The sequence below is a fragment of the Dromaius novaehollandiae genome, chromosome 1 (genome assembly GCF_036370855.1).
Source record: "Dromaius novaehollandiae isolate bDroNov1 chromosome 1, bDroNov1.hap1, whole genome shotgun sequence".
Lineage (NCBI taxonomy): Eukaryota > Metazoa > Chordata > Aves > Casuariiformes > Dromaiidae > Dromaius > Dromaius novaehollandiae.
The window spans coordinates 76140642-76159725 of NC_088098.1; the positions used below are offsets into that span (position 1 = coordinate 76140642).

Below are 19084 nucleotides of genomic sequence, written 5' to 3' on the forward strand. Positions count from 1 at the left end.
TTTAGGATATTGCCCTAGTCTCTGCTCACTGGAGAAAATTATCTCAAAATTCAGCATGGGATCACAAGACAAGATTCAGGGGTACTATCAGACCTGTACAGGGAGATCATAGCCAGGCTGAGCAAGCCGGAGTCAAAGGGCATGAGCAAAACTCTAAGACTAAGCCAACAGCAGGACAGCAGCAGGGGGGATAAGGACACTCTGAAGTGCTCCCACACAGGTGTATAAATATTTGAGATTAGAAGAGGGTGCTGCAGGCCACAATGAGGTTGAATTGGCAGAGCTGTGCAAGAGGAAGTTGCATGGTGTATTAAAACAGACACTTTGCAGAGGCCATTGTAAAAGCCTCCATTTTTTCCCCCAAGCTTGATGTTCACCCATGAGTGTTCCCTTCCTAAATTCCACCAAAGTTGCTGAGTTTTAACCTAGAAAACTTTCCCTCTAGAGAGGATTGGGCAGAGATGTTGAGTTGGCCCTACATGTGCATCACTAACAGTGTAAGCCTTTAGCAATCTAGTCCAACCTCTTGCAGAGCACAGGAGGATTAAGGAACAACTCTGATTTCTTCTTCACAATCCTCTCCTATGCGGCTACAGATAGTACCACTTCTTTTTCTTAGACAGCTCTGTGCTATTACTTCAAAATTTTTCTTAATAATGACAAAAATTAGTTCTTGTTTTGCTACAAGAAGAACTTCAAAACAAACAAGCATAAAAGATGACAGCTAGCTTGCGACAGACTCAGAGCGATCAGAAAACTTTTGTGCCAAGAATTTACAGGCAGGTGAATTTATTTATTTATGTACTCAGACATTCTTTCTTTCTTCTTCCTGTTTCACGTGGTCACTTGAGAGAAACTAGCACAGTTAAGTTTACCATTTGCCCTCATGAGAATGCAACTTAGTAAAAAAGGAGAATGAATGTGAGAGGCAGAACTTAACCCTGCCTAACTCACAAGTGTAACAGAGGGATCAGATTTTTCTTTGGCACAGTTTTGAGAAATAGAACTTCACAGATGATGGATTTTTTTTTAAATCCCTCCTTATACCACCAGTCTTTTTCCATTTCCCTATACTGGCTTGTTTTCCATCTCTTAGTAGACTATTTACTTTTGATCCTGCTTCTAAATGCTTTCATTTTAAGTTAGTTGATACAAAATAGATGGGGTGAACAATTACATCTAGTGGCTTTTTACTAGCTTAAGCAAAGTGAGTTTGACTGTTTCAAATCAGCTGGCAATGGGTGAGGATATCTCCAAGACAGATGGATGAGCAATGGAGACTGAATTATCCTGCATCTCCAGTGGTCCTTCTGACTCAGCACTGAGTCATTTGATGGGATGCCGTACTGGAAGCTTACACTGTAGTTCCCAACACTTCTTTTATGGGTAAGCAGAGAGTGCCAATCTTTGGGATTAGCACTGCTGTGATTGCTCACTCCCTGAGTGAGAGCAACCCCACCCATCCCTATATGGGCCAGATAGGTCAGCAGTTTTCCTGAGCCCTTTCCCTTTCACAGATTTCCCTGCAAGAAATGGCTGTTGATCACTTAACCAGGCTGATGAGTGAATATATTCCTGAAGCAAATGATATACCATATGTGCTCAATTTACAGTAATCTGATGTCCCAAGGAATTAATGTGAAGAAGATTTTATTCCGTTCAGAGCCATTCATGGCAGTGGACCTGCTTGGAGCTAAGTTCAAATAGTTTATGGTACACAGCAACTTAGGCCATGGGGTGAGGGAATTCTTTGGTTAGGTATTTGAAACGGCCACCTGAAGAGAAAGATCATGGAGGGAAGTGAACATTGGGTGTGTATCCATTTTTGGTTCTTCGTCTTGTTACTTACAAAAGGGCACCATGATGCCTACCTCCTCTCCACTGTCTCCCCCTGGTTCAGGATCACCACAGTTTGGGAGCAGAGAGATAGGTCTGCTTCTCTTTGGAGCTTGTCAGAGCTGACTAATGTTTGCAGAGAGCTTGGGGGAAAGCACAGCAAGGCATGTAAATAAATAGGACAAAAAGTCCCTGCAGTATTCTAGTCTGCACTTAAAGGCCAAGAATGAGCACAATGCATTTGAATGGACAGTGACGGGAGCAGATGGTCTGTAGAAGACAGGATGCTGAGTAGAATTGAGGAGTAAGTATGAATTATTCCTGCTTTCTTTGAATTGTAGCAAAGAAAGGAAACTTTAAGAAAGGATTGCCACAAAGATATGTACAGTTGTAAATTAATCTCTCTTCTATGATCTTCACATCTTTTGGGTTATTTCACATTAGCTGGCCACATTGTATTTAAAGCCATTTGGGTTTAAGCAAGAACAATGTGTGGCTCTGGAGTTTCATTTCCTCCAGCTATTTCATTGTGAGTACCTTAAATAGCTCTGCAAATTCATTTTTCTTGTCCGGGACCACAAGTGTGTACAATAAGTGTTCCAGAGCCATGTATTTTCTGCCTAAACTTTCAGGTTTTCCTGGCAGCCTTCAACTTCCTTGTGTAGATGAGCAGTCTGTTGGGTAGGTAAAAGGGTTGGCATTTCATCACTTCCTGGCACTGCATTTTCTCAGGACTAGAGCTTTACTTGTTTAGGCCTTTTCATAGGTAGTGCTGATCCCTCTCTTGCTGCCTGCCTGGATTCCAGGACAGGCTGGAAGTCCATCTGCCTCAACAGAGTCTTCAAAGTATATTGCCACCTTGACAGATAGCAAGAGAATCATTCTTTTTAGGAGGCTCAGAGTAAAATGAGCAAACAAACAGGCAGCCACAAATAGGCAGCTACTTGTTTCAGTTGTTGACATGTACCCAGCAGTTTCCTTCTCTTATCATCCAAGGCTTTCAACAAACAGCACTGAAATTTGATCTTTGTTTTCTAGATAAAAACGTTAGTCATTGCTCACTGGTGGTAGTTTCCTCTCTGTCAGTAATTCCGCCAGTCAAAAATGATGGCCTTAGCTAAGCTGAAAGTTTACACTATTTGTATTAAACAAGTATTTCATTTTGTGACTGGATTATTAATATCTAAAGACAGTGATCTGGAGCCATAATTTGATCTCCTCCTAACTCTTAAGATCATGGCCAGGGAAACAAGTCCATGCAAAAGTGACACAAGAAGTCCTGCTGCTGAAGAAATGTAAGTGTTTATGTAGGACAACCCATCAATAGGCAGCACAGACTAAATAAAACTAGGTGTAATATCCTTATGAAGATGTTGCTTGCTCTTACAATCAAGAGTGGGTATAAAGTTTAGCTAGTGTTCCACAAAATGCTTCCTAACAGTGGGTTTTGCTAGGTAACTTAGTCCGTATATCAGACGAAGTTAATTCTCTGCTTTTCCCCAAGTCTCTAGCTCAGTATTTTACTTGGTACATTTTACCTATTATCTCTGCCCTCTACCTTACAGTGTTCATCATGGTACAGTAACAAGAACCACACATAGAGAGACATGAGTGGCAGAAGATATGTTATGAAGCATTTGCAAAGAAACAAAGCTAGCATGGCTAGAGCAGATCTTACTTTCCTCATGTGTGTACCAGTCAACTGCTCAAAATAGGATTTCTCTTATCACATTTCCCCATGAACTACCATTACATGATGGTGGAGGAAGATTTGTTTTCAAGGTACTGACTTCTTTCTGCGTAGTAATAACTATCTGCATTTATCTGGCATTTTTCAGAGGCTGTGTAAGTCTCACAGACAAAAGCATTTCCAAGCTGACACCAATACCCAGGTAGCCCAGCTAGCAGTCTTTATTCAGAGGGCCTTTTGAAAAGTTAGGTCCTACAGCTTTATCACAACAGAGACGATCTGTATTTTTCATTTTTTCTTCATAGATACCTTTGTCCAGAGACCTTCAAGACCATCCACAGAAACAGTCCACCACAATCCCCCAACCATTGAACTGTTGCATCGTTCTAGATCACCCGTCACCAACAATCACCGTCCATCACCGGATCCCGATCAGCGGCCACTGAAGTCCCCTATGGACAACACTATCCGTCGCCTCTCCCCAGCTGACAGGGTGCCAGGGACAAGGCATCAGCAAGAGAACAACCACCAGGAGCCCTATCCTCTCTCAGTGTCCCCGATAGAAAACAACCACTGCCCACCTCCTTCTGAAGTGCTCCAGAAGCCCTCCAGCCCTCGGCAGGAGAACACCAGGGTCATCCAGCTGATGCCCAGCCCTATCATGCATCCTTTGATACTGAATCCCAGGCACTCCGATTTCAAACCATCAAGGTTGTCTGATGATGGGCTGCACAGGGAGGTAAAGCCAATCAACCTGTCCCACCGGGAAGAGTTAGCTTATATGAACCACATCATGGTGTCTGTCTCCCCTCCTGAGGATCATGCAATGCCAATTGGAAGAATAGCAGGTAAGTGACACTCTTTAGGCTACACTGAAGTTGAAGCTTCTCATTCATAACTTAGCATGCTATATATTAATAGCTTCTCATTTCCTTTTGCCACTCTGTGACCTCAGAGTTTACCGGCATTCTGCAAGTTTCACCACATCTGTGGTTTAGGCAGTTAAGTACAATTCAACATGTTTCATGGCAGGTAAGCAAAGATACAGAGTGACTTCCTTATGACCACAGAATGCATAACTGGGATTGAACAATTTGTGACCTGACACTCAGTGCCTCTCTACCCATTAGAAATCCATTTGTTTCCCAAGATTTTTAATCTCCCAAATCTCCAAACTACCCCTGCAAGGGGTGGTTTTCCAAGAGTCATATTCACGTTGGTGTCCAGTCCTACGGAAAGACGAGCACTTTCTGCAAATGGCCTTTGAGAAAATGCAGTGTCAAACTCATTATTATGGTGATGGCGGGATTAGTGAGATCTCACCTCAGAGCCCTACTTTGTATGCCCTCCTGTGCTTCTCACCACCAGGACTGTCCCTTTTTACGGAAACAAGGTTGCCTTTGTCCCACGCAAACCACAGGCTTTGTCTCACTTTTGTTATCGTAAATAACTGACATCATAACAGCTGAATCAGGAAGCTGAGGTTACAGAAAATGTATTTTGTACTTGAAAGGGAACTGTAGATAGAATGGGAGTGGGGAAAGGGGAATCCAACCACTTCAGAAATATGCTGAGTGCCCCAATAAACAATTTCTTTTCAGAGACACCCAAAACATTCCACACATTTATGTCAGCAGCAAACTTAAGTGATACCCAATTTGTGTGGGTATCACACATCCACAACCCATGCATTTTAAAACAACTTGCTCATTTGTGTCCTTATATGCCTTACATTTGTTACAGATGGAGTGCTGCCTCAGCTCTAATGAGGAAGACTCTCTGTTTTCTTAAGACTTACCACTTTAAATTCAAAAGGGACATATCTTACCACATAGCCAAACGTTAATTCCAGCAAGGGCCGTGATTCTTTCACCTAGTAGAGAAATGTGTTACAGAAATTAATCTTGTGGCATTTTTGTCTGAATGACACTTGTCTCTCCCCTTTTGATTTTTATTGCCCACACTAATCTTAGCAAGTTGAGAAATACACTTAATGTTATGGGAGAGAATACACTCGACTGGTTGCACCACTGGAGATTTTGTTTCTTTATAGTACTACAGAAAGATTAGAAGTTCTTTTATTTTTTATTTTTTAGGTAGGAAGCATTCTCTCAAAATGAAGCCTCAACTGGAAAGAATAGAAGAAAAAACTAGGTTTTTTTTAATTTTTAAATTTAAATCCAGGAGTTTTCTTACATAACTGGAAATCTTTGGTTTCTGCATACATTGTGCACTGGCTTCAGTGACACCAGCCCCGAAACGAGTACCCACACGTCCGTCCATCCTTGTTTGTTTGCAAGGCAACAGTGCCCAAGCCCATGTTTGTTTGGGCATAACACAGTTCCTTGGCAAATATGTGTAGCAGTTTAAAGTGTTGTATACAGACTATAGTTGCATGCTTAGCTGCTTCATTTGCAGTCCAGTGCTTAGTCCCACCAGTGCCTGTCTTAAAGAGCAGGTAAAGTTATTTCATGCTAAAAAACCTGAGGCCTGCTCATATGTTCAGTTCAGATGAGGGCAGTACTTTTTGGCCAAGGTTGGGGCAGTTATGTAGCTGACAACTGCTAGCATCTTAGATAAGTACGGCTAAATTTGCCAGCATACTTCTATCAGTACCCCATGTCCTTTAATTGTAAACACAAACAAGCCTCATCTGCTGTACGGGCACAAACTAGTGCTACTCTAGTTGGGTTCTAGCAGCTTCTCAACTGCAGCCTAAAGATCTCATAGCCCATTTAAAGGTGACAAAACCCAGATTATATCAAAAACATAAACAGCCCACATATCATATGCAAAGTCACCTACATCTGTGCTGTTGCATTCAACGGCAGCACACTTGGGCCTCCTAGAAGGAAAGCCTTTCTACCTGCTTCCCTGCACCTCTCACCCTTCAGTTTAGAGCTTTTGCCATAAAGTGATTTTATTTTAAGATCATCTGTCTTCTATGTCAATATGAATCCCTTTTCCCCTTGAGTGTCCTTATCTTCACTCACACTGATGCACTTAACATGGAGGGTTTTAATCAACCATGGCTTGCTGTTACAATTTGACAGAGACCAAGAAAATTATAATGCTTAGGTTTTACACTGCAAATATACACCAGTACAGATGTATTGATAAAAAAAAGCTTTTTAAAAATCACTGGTAGTAGTTCCATTTTATGGATGAGGAAGACTGATTGGTAAAGTAATGAAAAGATTTATCAGTAGTCCAGTGGCAGAGCTAAGTCCTTACCTATTTACAGTAGTGAGAAGAGAGCCTCGACTTTCTATTGGCTTAACCATTTGCAAGCAGGTGATTTTCTAGGGGGATGCTGGTGAGGAACGAGGAAAGCCCTATGGGCTGCTGACTAGCACATTAGGCTGAGCTCCAATACGTGTTCTATTCCCAGCTCACCTCTTTTAAATTGTAAAAGGAATTCTTCCTGGACTTAAATACCTCACAGCCTCATAAACCTGTTTACTTGTAGATAAAGTATGTTTTTGAAAGCAATATGCAATTATTTGGTGCTGAGAAAGAAAATAGTGTTTTCCCTTGCTGTTATTCACAAATACTGTTTTCAGAAAGTTGATCAATAGACCTCTGACTCTTTGTCTGACTTCCTGCTAGACAAAATAATGACTTCTACCCATTGACTGATTAATCTTTCCTACCTTTTTATATAATACCATTTCTCAAATTATTAATTTTACTGGTAAGACACTTTCCCTTTTATAGCAAAGAATTTCAAGTTGAAGGGCTGATTCTCTATTGCGCTAAGGCCATTTTACACTTTTCTAGCGAAGTAAGAGGCATAAACTATCTTTATGTTTCTTGTTAAGGTCCCATATATTATTTATCAATGGCTAGAGTTGATTTTAAATATCAGGTCTAGCTGTCTTCTCAACACGATAGGCATGTCTCTTTTCTGTAACTTTGTCAGAACTAGAGGTCATTGCGTTGGGATTATCCAAAGGCAGATTTGTACCCCCTGTAGATACACCAGGTGAGGTTTATACTGGCTAACTCAGCATCAATAGTAATATGGCTATGACATGCTTAAAAATATTAAAAATACCTCAGCAGGGGTTTCAGCAGAGGGGTGTGAGGGACAACTTTCCCCGTTGAAACTGCTAATTCAAAGCAACAACAGCATTTGCTAGTAGTCAGCTCCTAACTTAGACACTAGCAAGCAGACACTCCATCTGGCTGACCTTCAGCTCTGAATTTTCTAAATAGACCATCTTGGTTCCCCACAAATTATCTCAAAGGATTCCACTCTGTGGGGGAAAAAAGAAGAAACATAGCTATTTTTTTACTCAGTTGCAGTTTCAGTCAAGAGAGATGCTTCAAATTAGCTCTTCTGCAGAATGGAAATTCCACTCCCCGTACACCTCTAACTGGGAGGGTTTTGTTATCAAACATTTTAGGACTTTGATATCTCATAAAAGGTACTTCCCCAAGGCACAAGGCAAGGCAAGGGTTATTGCGTTGGCAGGCATTCTGAACGCGTCATGGCTGCGGCATGCACAACACCCTTGGGGAACCACAGTCCCAAGAAATCCTCCTTGCAGCCATGCTGAAATTCTGCGCCCACTGATTTCCTTGGGAGCACCACCACTGACTTCAGTCAGGGCAGGTTTTCACCTCAAGGCTATGTTTAGGTTTCAAAAATACCCTTTCTCAGATACCCAGGTCCACCTCAGCTTGCTAGCTGGGGAAAAAAGAGAACTGACATCTTGGCTCTGACGATCAACCTGTTAGTTTCCTAAAGGAAGACACTGCAAGAGGCAGTTACAGGATTATCTGACTGCAAGAGGGTCCCCTAGGTTTCTTCCTAACTTTTATCACCTTGAGTTGGCTTAGAAACAATGGAATTAATCTAGTGACATGTTAGAAGCTACCCCACTTCTGATTCAGTCACTTAAAACTCACTAATACAGTTCTGGATGTTTCTCCTTAGGGGAAGTACATTGCCAAGCAGGTCCCTCAGAGTTCCAGCTGCCAGGGTCTTTTCCTATCCTAGCTCTCTGGGACTGAAAAGCTAGTTTGCTAATCCAATGCAGTCACTGGCTGTGAAACTTTGGGCTACAGATTATACTACCTTTAGTGTAGCATTGCCACTGCTCCAGCACAGCTACTAGCAGAATGACTGCGTGGGTGGGAAAGGCAAGGCTCCAGGGAGCAATGGTAGGTGAAGCTGCCCTCCCCTCAAGGGCTTAGTGTCCTCTTGGAGCTGGAACCAAATAAAACCCACTGAGATCTCTCTTCACCCCAGAAAAGTCTGAGGGCAGGTCTATCCAACTTGTACAAGCAGTTTGGAAGGACAAGCATAGCTATTCCTCTGCAGAGCCCCACCCTGCATATTGCTTTTGATTTTGCTCTGCACTTGGGAAAAAAAAATTTAAAGGCAGGTGAGTCTCTCGTGCCTGTTGTTGTCTGTTAATATGCTGTTCTTATCAGCTGGGTTACCTTAGCAACTAGGCTCTATTTAACTTCACAAGCTGCCAGATTTGTTTCTTCCCCTTCAGGAGTCTGAGGAAAAGCCAGGTAATGTTTAAACTGTTCAGAGGCACATTGTCTACTACTGTTTTGGTTTGGACCATAAAGTTATTGACTGCTGTAGGAATGAGGACAGATGAGACTCTTACCCTGCCAAAATCATGAAAGAACTCTACCTCCAGCTCCACTTCTGACTTGCTATCCCTGCCTCAGTTTCTCAGTGTGCGACAAGTCTGGGGAATAGAGAGGCATAGTGTGAACCCCACTGCTTGCAGCAAGACACGTATAAGCAGCTTCTCAATAAAAGCAATCTGATTGCCAAAACCAAAATGCAGTCCCATGTTGAGAGCACATCAGCTATGAATGACTCAGATCCTACCAAAACCTACAAAACAGTGCTTACAATGAGCGTAGGCCATGTGCTCACTCTGAGCATGGGGATGTCTCCCACCTCAAAGCTCAGTAAGGATAGTAGTTCTGTTGTTTTGTATGGGGAGAGAGGTTGGAGGGGGCAACAGGATCAGGGATTCTCCTCCCCCTTTGTTTAAAAAACTTAATCACTTCTCATAAACTTGCGTAGGAGGGGAAAAGACCAGAGGAGTTAGTTGAGTGAATCTTTCACAAAGCAAGTGCTTAAGAAAGCCTCCAAATCAACTCATATTCATTTTTTTACTTTGGAGTTGAGTTGGAAGGCTGCTTTAAAGGGAAGATAAGAAAAAACAAATTCATGTCACTGAGCTATTAGATTAGTAACACTAGACATTTAGAGCTTAAACATTGCAGGTCACTGCACTTCAAAACACAGGCAACTTGGTGATCAGCTTCTCCTCAACTTACCTACTAGGACCGAAGTCCCAGAGTCCACATTTACTCTGCATTTTTCAGTGTGACATTTACATCTCTGTCAAGTTGTAGGGTGATTTTTTTAAGTGACATATCAGCAAAATCCTCTGTATGATTGCAGTTACACCACAATAGCTTATTTTCCTTCCTGTACAAATTAGCTATACAGGCGCAGTTACTGTATGATGACATGTACTGGGTGGGAGGGTGGGAGAGGAGGCAGAGAGAAGTTATGCCTATATAGTAAGGGAGTAAAAAAAATGACAACTAAGCACAACTTACAAGTTAAAAGTTTTACAGCAGCTAATATTGTTAGCTGTCACATAAAAGATGCAGCTTCCTGCTCCACTTGATTATTAGTGTTTGCAATACAGTGGTATCTATAGGCTCTATTGTGCTACAGTCCCTGCCCCAAAGAGTTTACTGTCCAAACAGACAAGGTAAATATAAGGGAAGGAAGGGCATACAAAGGTGAAAGGCGTTTTTAAGAGTTCCACCACTGGTCAGAAGCTACACTGCATAGCAAAATAAAAGTATGCATTAAAATGTATCAGTAGACACCATCTGACCAGTCTGTCACCAAAGTTTTAGGTTAACTCCAAATGCTAGTGACTAGAAACACTTTCTGCCTTACATTGCAGATTCCAATTTGTTAAAAAAAAGTATTATCCAGTTTAAAAATTGGGGCAACCAACACCTGTACCCCGCTTAGTCTGATATTCTCCTGGTTTTGTTCTTCACTAGACCTCTCATCATGACAGCAACCCAAGCTAGCCATAAATACAAGAGGTCAGGCACGTAACTCACGCCAAGCTACCTGTTGCTGCTTTTGAGTAGTCGTAATGTTAGTGTGGTGCATCCACTTCTGTGTCGATGCTGCAGTCACATTGTCCACACGAAAGCAGAACCTGCCCAACTGTGTGCACATCTACTATTGGGGTAGTAACTTGGATTCATGAACCCAAATAGGTCTTTCTGGTCTTGTCTTTGGTTATGGATTGTCTACATGGGTAAGTCAGTGAGCACAACAGTTAGTATTAGTAAAAGCTTGAACCTGATTCCCTCATATAGACATGTGGTGGTTGGTAAGTGACTTTATTCCAGTCTGACAAGACTGCTTTGTGAGTAGAAAACCTCTGGAAGAAAGTCACTTACCATAGGCAGACATGTCCACACAGACCTACTGTCGCGCTTGATATTAGGAAGAGCCTACATCAGTCAGATTCCCTATACGGACCAGCCCTCAAGCTTACTGTCCATCCAACGGTGTGCATCGCTGTTTGTTTGATTTATTACTATCCCCCCTTCCAGAATTGCGTCATGAACTTCACTGTGGTGAATTCTTAAATAAACTGCAAATAATTGCTCTATCCTCCTTTGCAGAGGAGAAGCACTGACAGACCAAGCTGTAGAGACTTTTCTTTTGTCATGTGCTCCTTAACAGGTACTCTGTATTTTCTGAGAAAGCACATATCATTGCTAATACTGTGGGAGCCTACCTGTAGATGTGCTTGAAACTGCTAAGGCTGTCTTCACCGCTGTCACAAGGCGTGACCCCCAACAGAGTCCAACAGCATAGCACTGGCTTGTGTTCAGCACACCTTTTGTGATGCACAGCTTTTATCTGGGGAGCACCTGTGACAAGACTCATCTGCAGCCTCAGCTGCTAAACAGTTACAACTTACAGCCTGGCAAACTACAGAAAACCAAAGCAGTGGTTTGCGTTAGCATGCTAAGTTGTAAGTGTGGTGGTTCAGTGCCTGCTTTCCAGGCAGCTCCTCCCATAGGGCAGAAGCCCATTCGAACAAACTGGAACCTGCAAATCCTAGTGTAGGCATGGCCTGTCACTCCCATTTGGATATGGCCATGATAATGTCACTGGCCTTGTTTAATCATTTGCCCTTGCAGTCATGGACACTTTTATATTTGCAGTGTATGTCACATCTATTTCCAGCCCCTTGTCGAAAGTCAGGCTAGTATAAAGGGACTGAAGTATGGATAAGAATCAAACTCATAGAGTTCATTTCCATAGGAAGAGTTTTCATTATAACCTTGAGAATCATCTTAAAATGGCATTAACAATTAATTTTGGCATGAAAGTGTGCCTTCCCTGCCAGTTTAACTAATGGCACTCAAGCAACAGCTGAATGGCAATAGCTTGAAAAGGTAGTTTCAGATTTTCTGTAAAATATCTTGCTTTCCAGCGACCTCCAGTCTTACTACACAGTTAAAGGAGCAGAAATTCCAGTCACGGCTTGTTCTGGTCAACTCAGAAGCTAGGAGTGACCGAGCCCTTGGAAAGCGCAGTCATTTAGCCTTCAGTTCTCTCATTACTGTATTGCAGCATCTACATACTGTGGCTAGACAGATTTGATAAGTAGGTTCTGAGTACCCTTAGCCTCTGTTGAGGTCAGCAGGATGTTAAACACTTCAAGAATTTAGCCTTTTTATGAAAACATGGCCCTTATTTTCCCTGTATATTGTACACTTTCTTCAGGCTAGAGTTGTGTCAGTAATTCAGATTTTGATCTACAAAGCAAACTTGCATCACTTTGAACCCTCTTAGGGGGTTCAATACAATAGGAAAATACACCACAGTGTTGACACTACACTCTGTTCTCTTCAGAGATGGGCTTATTTAAGTGTAGGTTTAATGTTAGTCCGTTAGAAATGTCATACAAAAGTTTATACCAGGTTACATTAATTCAAATTCACACCAGTTGGTAGGAATCCAAACATAGGGAAGGTCTCAGCAAAAATATTTGTTTTGCATTTCTGTTGAGGTAAGGAGAGGAAGAGAGAATGGCCATGTCTAAATGTGGAGATTTAACCCCAAGAAAGGCAGGTCACATTTTATTTTTCCATAAGAGGCCTAGCAGAAGTTGCATCTTTACAGCTTACGAAGATGTCCTTTCAGGACAGGGGACTTCATGGGACCACCCCAGGAGCACACCCTTCAGGCATGCTCCCAGAAGGAGCTCTGGGCTTTCTCATGGAGCACAAAAGTGAGACAGGAGTCTCCTGCAGACAGGAGACAGTAGTCTCATGAGGACAGTGATTTTCTACTGTTGAAAAAAAGCCCCAGTTCAGATGCATCATGAATGTAAACCCAAGGGTGAACTGAGCTTGTGATAGAAGATGCTGGAGCTTCTCACATTGTGAGTTCAAGAATTATTACTCTTTCTGGGAATGCCTTTACTGTAGTACAATCACTCCTCCTTTTTCCCCCTTCTCTAAAGTATAATTCAGAAGATGAAGCTGTGTCCCTTAAATCCTCCACAGTGCTCCATTAAACTGTTTGGCCAGTTTTCTGATATCAGACAAGATGTCACGTATTTTTAGGAGGACATTTGGGTGCATGTGAGCAGGCACAGGTTGAATCTCTCTCCCTTTTCCTAATGATTGCACCTCACAAGCAATAAAAGTGAGGAAAATCTGCAGGAGGATCAGAGGCAGATTTCTTTAGCAGCATAAAGGGAAGTGCACTCCCTACCACTGAGGTGAAGCAGGAGAAGAACAACACTTGAAACTAATGCTGGAAATACCTGTCTGTTTGGTGGGGATGGGACAGGGGAACAGGACAGGGAAAATCACATTTCTTTGTACAACAGACTCTAGCTTATTCCGAGGATGCAAATTCTTCACCTGCCAAGCAAAAACAGAGATCATGGTTGCAATTACCTTTCTGCCCTTTGTTAATCTTTAATGTCTTGTAAGTTAAAGTTTCAACTGTCCATTCCCAGTCCCTGGCCTATCCGTTGGATATTATTTGTGAATTGAGCACTCTTTTCTACAACCACATGCAGGGTATGAACCTTTCTGAACCTCCTTTCCCTCACACGTTTTTAGTGCCAAAGACAAAGGTTGGCCTCACCTTGCTGCATTACCTCCACAATATCACGGCAGAGTGGTTCACAGCATCACAGCCTCAGGTTTCTGTTCTCCTCTGGCCCGATTTCCCCCTCTGCATTCAGGTGCAAGACAGAAGCAATGTACAACTGTTGTACTGTGCGATCTGACAACCTCTTTCCTCAGCCCCAGCTTGGATTTACTGAGCTGAACAAACAGTTGTCTGTCAAGAGGTTTCTCCACATAGGAACACTGGCTTTACTGTACCAGCCTAGCACCCTGCTTCTAACAGCTGCCAATGTTCAAGGCAAAGAAACTCCTTTCCTCTCAGTAACCTGGGCACAGGTTGCCATAAAGGGATGAGCAGGACTCAGAGCCATTTAACCCCTGAATCATGAGATTCGTTTAGGGTTTGGGTTTTTTTGTAGTTCCGTCTGCTAAAACAAGTATGTTGTAGAAATAGATAGATATTGAGGCTGGATTTTCCAGAACCGTCTCAACACAGTAGTAATCCTGCTATAGTATTTCTTTCTTTCTGAGTGTGCTGCCCCTTGTTTTCCCAATCTTTTTTGCTATGGGAAAGGCTTTTAGCAAAAGTAAAGGAGCTGATATGATGATCAGCCCCAGCCATGTGCATTCCCTTTCATTTGCACCATCTTCATTTTTCCTCCCTCTCTGTGAGATGAGAGCAAGTTAGTTGAGTTGTTCTCACCATACCCTTGAAACAAATTACAGTATCAGCCATCCTGACAAGCTTCATGTACCAGCTGAACAGCCTGAAGGTCTATTCGGCTTGTCCAGAGAGCTCTGCTTGCTGCACAGTTTAGGATGTGGTTAACATGCAATTAGAGCTCATCTCCATAGCAAGCCTAAACCAAGTCAGGACTCAACAGTTCTCTCCCTGTGTTTTTTTTTCCATATAAGGGAATGGCCATTAACCTTTAAGATTTCTTCCTTCTGTCTTTAGTTTAAACAAATCTAGATGCCCCCAAGGAGTGTCCTCTTCTCAGAGACTTACTGACCTTCTTGGGCAAAGGGGATGATCATGTTCTGGGCATCTCCCTCTTTCCTCCTCGTCCTACACTGCACTACCTTTGTAGTCCTGCCACAGGCTTTGTGCTGGCTGTAGCATTCAGCAGATCTTTCTGCAAGCAGAATCAGCTCTCACATGGCAGAAAGCTGGCCAGTATTTTTTGCTAAGGTTTTTCTTCTGTTAAAGTGAATAAAGTCAGCTCACAGAGAAGTCTAGCAAACATCAGAGCTCACACAATATAAGCAGCAGGAGGAAGGGAAGGGCAATCAGGACCCCCTTCTTCCAGCAGCAATGGTCAGCTGATTTTACCAGTTCATAATTTCAATAGACTGAATACCATGAGTATCACCATGTTAGCTATCCTAACCAAGTAACCAAGCACACTCAGGTGTGCATACAGAAATCAAGATACCAAAAGTGCTTCTAGAGGTTCTGTCCATTAGCCTCAGTTGTGAACAGCTGCTTGCATTACATCTGCTTTACTGTGAATAAATGCAGTTGAAGCACAGATCACCTCGTAAAAAAGGGGGCCTGAGGTTGAGAGAACTCTTCAGCTGGTAGAAATCACAGAACCATTTAAGTAAAATGATATCATGCTGGAGAAATTTTAGGCTAACCTACTCAGCAAGGGGTAAGTCCTCAGCTGATGTCAGAGGGAGTATGACGAAGTTTCTTTGGCATGAACTCTTTCTCTGTGAAGCCATGCTAGTTTCCAAGCCAGTCATCAGCCAGATTGAAAACATTTTATATAATGATCTTCAGTGCAAGATGTGGGTGGGTCTTGTAAAACATTTCTGTGGTTAAGAGAGAGGATTTTGGTAGTTGATACATGAGGAGAGCTAGCTCTGCTTCTGGGTCATGAGCCTCACTTAAACGATAGAGGTCTCAGATGCAGTATATGTTCTAGGAAATACTGTGATGCAGGAGAGTCTTATACTCTGAACAAAAGATTTTTAGCATATATATCTTTACTATTAAAAGCATTATTTAGTCCAAGGGAACACAGATTAAGAATTATCTCACTTACTACACCACCAAGGCCACCAGCCAGGCACCTACCTTGGCCAAATGATGCTAGAGAAGTCTTTTTCTAATGACTGGCCAACTTAGGAACCTCAAGTCCAAATGTTGATTTTATAGATGAGTATGAGATGGTGTTCAGGTCTAAGGAATATATGTGTTACTATCATATAGTCTTTAGGAAGTATTTATATTGCAGTGTTGATTTAGGTGTTTTTTCGGAAGGCTGTGCCCATAGACTTAGAGGGTATTTGAAATGAAGAATCTATAATTTGCTTTTGCTCACACAGTGTCTATTTGATTGTCACAAGGGTTTCCTAACAACGATTATATTCTCCTGTTTCATAACATTACCAAAGAAGAGCTGTAAATGTGGATAGTGAACAGAGCTTTTCATCCAGAGAAGAGAAATTGAGCCTCACCATGCCAAGGAGGAGTGGCTGAGGCTTGGGCACTCCTGCCACATGAAAGGAGAGTTAAAACTAGGGCGAGGAGGCAGGCTGGCTGCTCTCAGAGGGGTTTAAAGTCAGCAACGGCCCTTTATAGGAGAGATATCTTCCCACTCCTCAAACCCCAGCCTCTCTTCTTGCCTCCTTCCCCCAACTCTCAGCAGGTTTGTTCAGCTGCCTGTTTTTCCTGTGCCCAGTGTCAGCCCTGGCAGCTGGGCAGCTGCCAGGAGCCTTGATGAGGCAGGCAGCCCCTGAGTATTCTTTTCTAGCTCTGCCAAGTTTGGGACTGTACAGTACGTGGCTGTTATTAGCAGGAGTCTGAGACTGCTGCCTCTTGCACATGTAGGGCAGTTTTACAGGGGACATTTGAGAGCCAGCTAAGTTCTTTACATCTTATCACTGCCTTGTGTGTTAACACAAAAATCCTTCTAAGAGCATTAACCACAGGAAGAAAGTTGTAGCCATGCCCCTCTGTTTGAAGATACAGTTTTCCCTGTTTCCCCTGCTAATTGCATAGTTCAGTCTTACCCAGGACTACAGCTGAGGAAATGGTGGGACATTTCCATGTCCCACCTGCCTTCTGCTTTCAGGACACTTGCCACATGGCTGGAGCAGCACACCATCTTCCTGCTTTGGCTCGGTTGTTTGATACTGAATTGCCTTAAAGTATCTCAGTCACACCTTTTCCACGAAGTGCTCCATTAAGCATTGGACTGTACAAAGTTCAGCCATCTGAGTTCACTTAAAAAAAAGAAAAGTTTATATGTGCATGTGTGTGTGGCAGAGGGTGGGGGGGAGATGACGTTTCCTTGTGCTACAGAGACATACTTACTTTCTAAGTAAGCCTATTTTAGCCAAGAGGCAGGAAATTGCAGCATGCCCAAACAATTCAGGCACCAGCCCTGGCTCAGCTTCCTTATTGGATCTCTCACATTTTTAAACTTGCTGGGCCTCAGCAACATCCGGGTGCTTTCTTGCTCACTGGCTGATGCACACCCTATGGAGACTCCCTCATATGACTGTTCCTTTGGAGGCCTTCTGACAGCCAGAGCAAGTGATTTAGGCTTCTTGGAGTCATTAACCCCATCCAGACTTTCCAAGCAAACAAGCAGTTTACATTTAGAAAACAACCATCTACATACAAGTCCCTCTCTCAACTTCTCCATCCTTCCCAAAAATACATTTAGCAGTTTGACCTTCCTCGAGGAGGCAACTTTCTTTCTTCACCAGCCTTCTGTGAAGTGTCTCTTTTCCCAGTGGAGAAGCTCCCTTTGGTAGCATTTTCTAGCATTTCCTCTTTGTGGCTTTTCAGTATTCTCATGGGCTGCATTCAGATTGACTCTAGTATACCCCAAATTCATTACACAGCATGAGTCATTAAGTAGTCTTTGACCTGTAGTCTCTATTGTCCTTATAAAGACCATCTCTACTGGCCTAATAATGGCAGATTATTTAGTAGCTGCTCCTCTGTTACTCAGGAAGAGCCCTCTAGAACCTCATTCCTTTTTACCCTGCAATATATGGAGAAAGATACCCAGGGTATAAATCGTATATGGTTAAAGGCAAAACAAGCTGAGTGCCTATGCTCAGATTCCTAAAGCTCTCCCATTTGAAACGTGAATCAAGGCAAATTGGTTTAGGTACTCTGCAAACTAAGAGCTCATGCATTTGACTGAATTTCTATAGCTCAATAAGCTACCATACTTCAGCTGGTCCGTGGTAGCTAACAGTGTACACACTCAGCTCTCAGCAGAAGTGAGAGGAAATGCAGTGAGCCTAAATCTTTTCTACTGATGTTTAAAGCTAATGCTTTTTAATTCCTATGTGCAGTGGCCTAAGACAGTTACCACAATTGAGTTGATGCATGCCAACTCATTAAATTATTGCAACTCAGTCATATATCTAAATCCTGCTGATGGGCAAGTGTAGCTTTTGAAGACTAGATTTTAAGTCGTCTTAAGAGCCAAGCAGAATTTTCAAGAGCACTAAATTCTTTTTGAAGCAGAGATTTAGAGGCCTAAGATACCTGGGTATTTTTTGCAAATTCCACCAGCCTACTAAATACCTTTGCAAGTCTGAGCAGCTCAGTCAGTTTAGAATCTGGGATGGGGCCCTTGATCACCTGGGACTTTCTTGTGAAGATCTCAAGATGCAGATCTAAGTTCTCCTCATTTGAGGAATATTTATATTCAAGCTTAGCCTGAATTCATTCTAAAAATTAAGTCAGCAACCAAAAGCAAATCTGCACTTGAATGCTACCTCTTCTCAGAGTCTGAAGCTCTGTTGTTAGTCCAACAATTTTCCACACAGACATTTTGGGCTGGTTTTCTCTGTGTGTGTGTGTGTGTGTGTGTGTGTGTGTGTGTGTTTTTCTTTCATGGAGGGGAGGCACTGTGTATGTGTGTGTGGGGGGGAGTTATGAAAGCCAATGAAAAATAGCCAAAGTCAATATGATAGACTAGAATTTACTTGCTAGCCACACTTAAGTGAATGTGCAGCCCTGGCATAGCACGATACATGTAGCATATGCAATTCCAGTCAGCTTTCAAGGAGAGGTCAGCTTCTTAAAACTCTTCTAGGAGCCGCTGTATAGAGGACATTAGGAGTCTGCCATTCCCTTCAGCAAGAGTTGGTTTTATGCACCTGGAAATTTTTCTGGAGCAGAGTTACAGCAATATACTACTGATTATAAATAATACTACACATTGCAAATAAGGAGATGAAAGTAAAGTTTAGAGCAAGACATATCTCAACAGAACTGTAAATATTAGCTATAAGTTCCTGTAATCGGAGGATATCTACCTTGGGTTACGTGTTCAGGAATATAAGACTCTAACATTCATTTGCCTCTGGCTTGCAAAAATCCAGACAACATGAGGCCCG

At 42.5% G+C, this 19084-nt stretch overlaps 1 protein-coding gene across 3 annotated transcripts in view; it reads left to right on the forward strand.

Moving 5' to 3' along the window:
* Positions 1-19084, forward strand: part of ETV6 (ETS variant transcription factor 6) — a 140684-nt gene that overhangs the window by 107518 nt on the left and 14082 nt on the right. For all 3 annotated transcript variants that reach the window (XM_026114104.2, XM_026114105.2, XM_026114106.2), the window contains one exon: positions 3832-4374. In XM_026114104.2, the coding sequence (XP_025969889.1) occupies positions 3832-4374 (543 nt within the window). The remainder of the gene's footprint in view (positions 1-3831; positions 4375-19084) is intronic.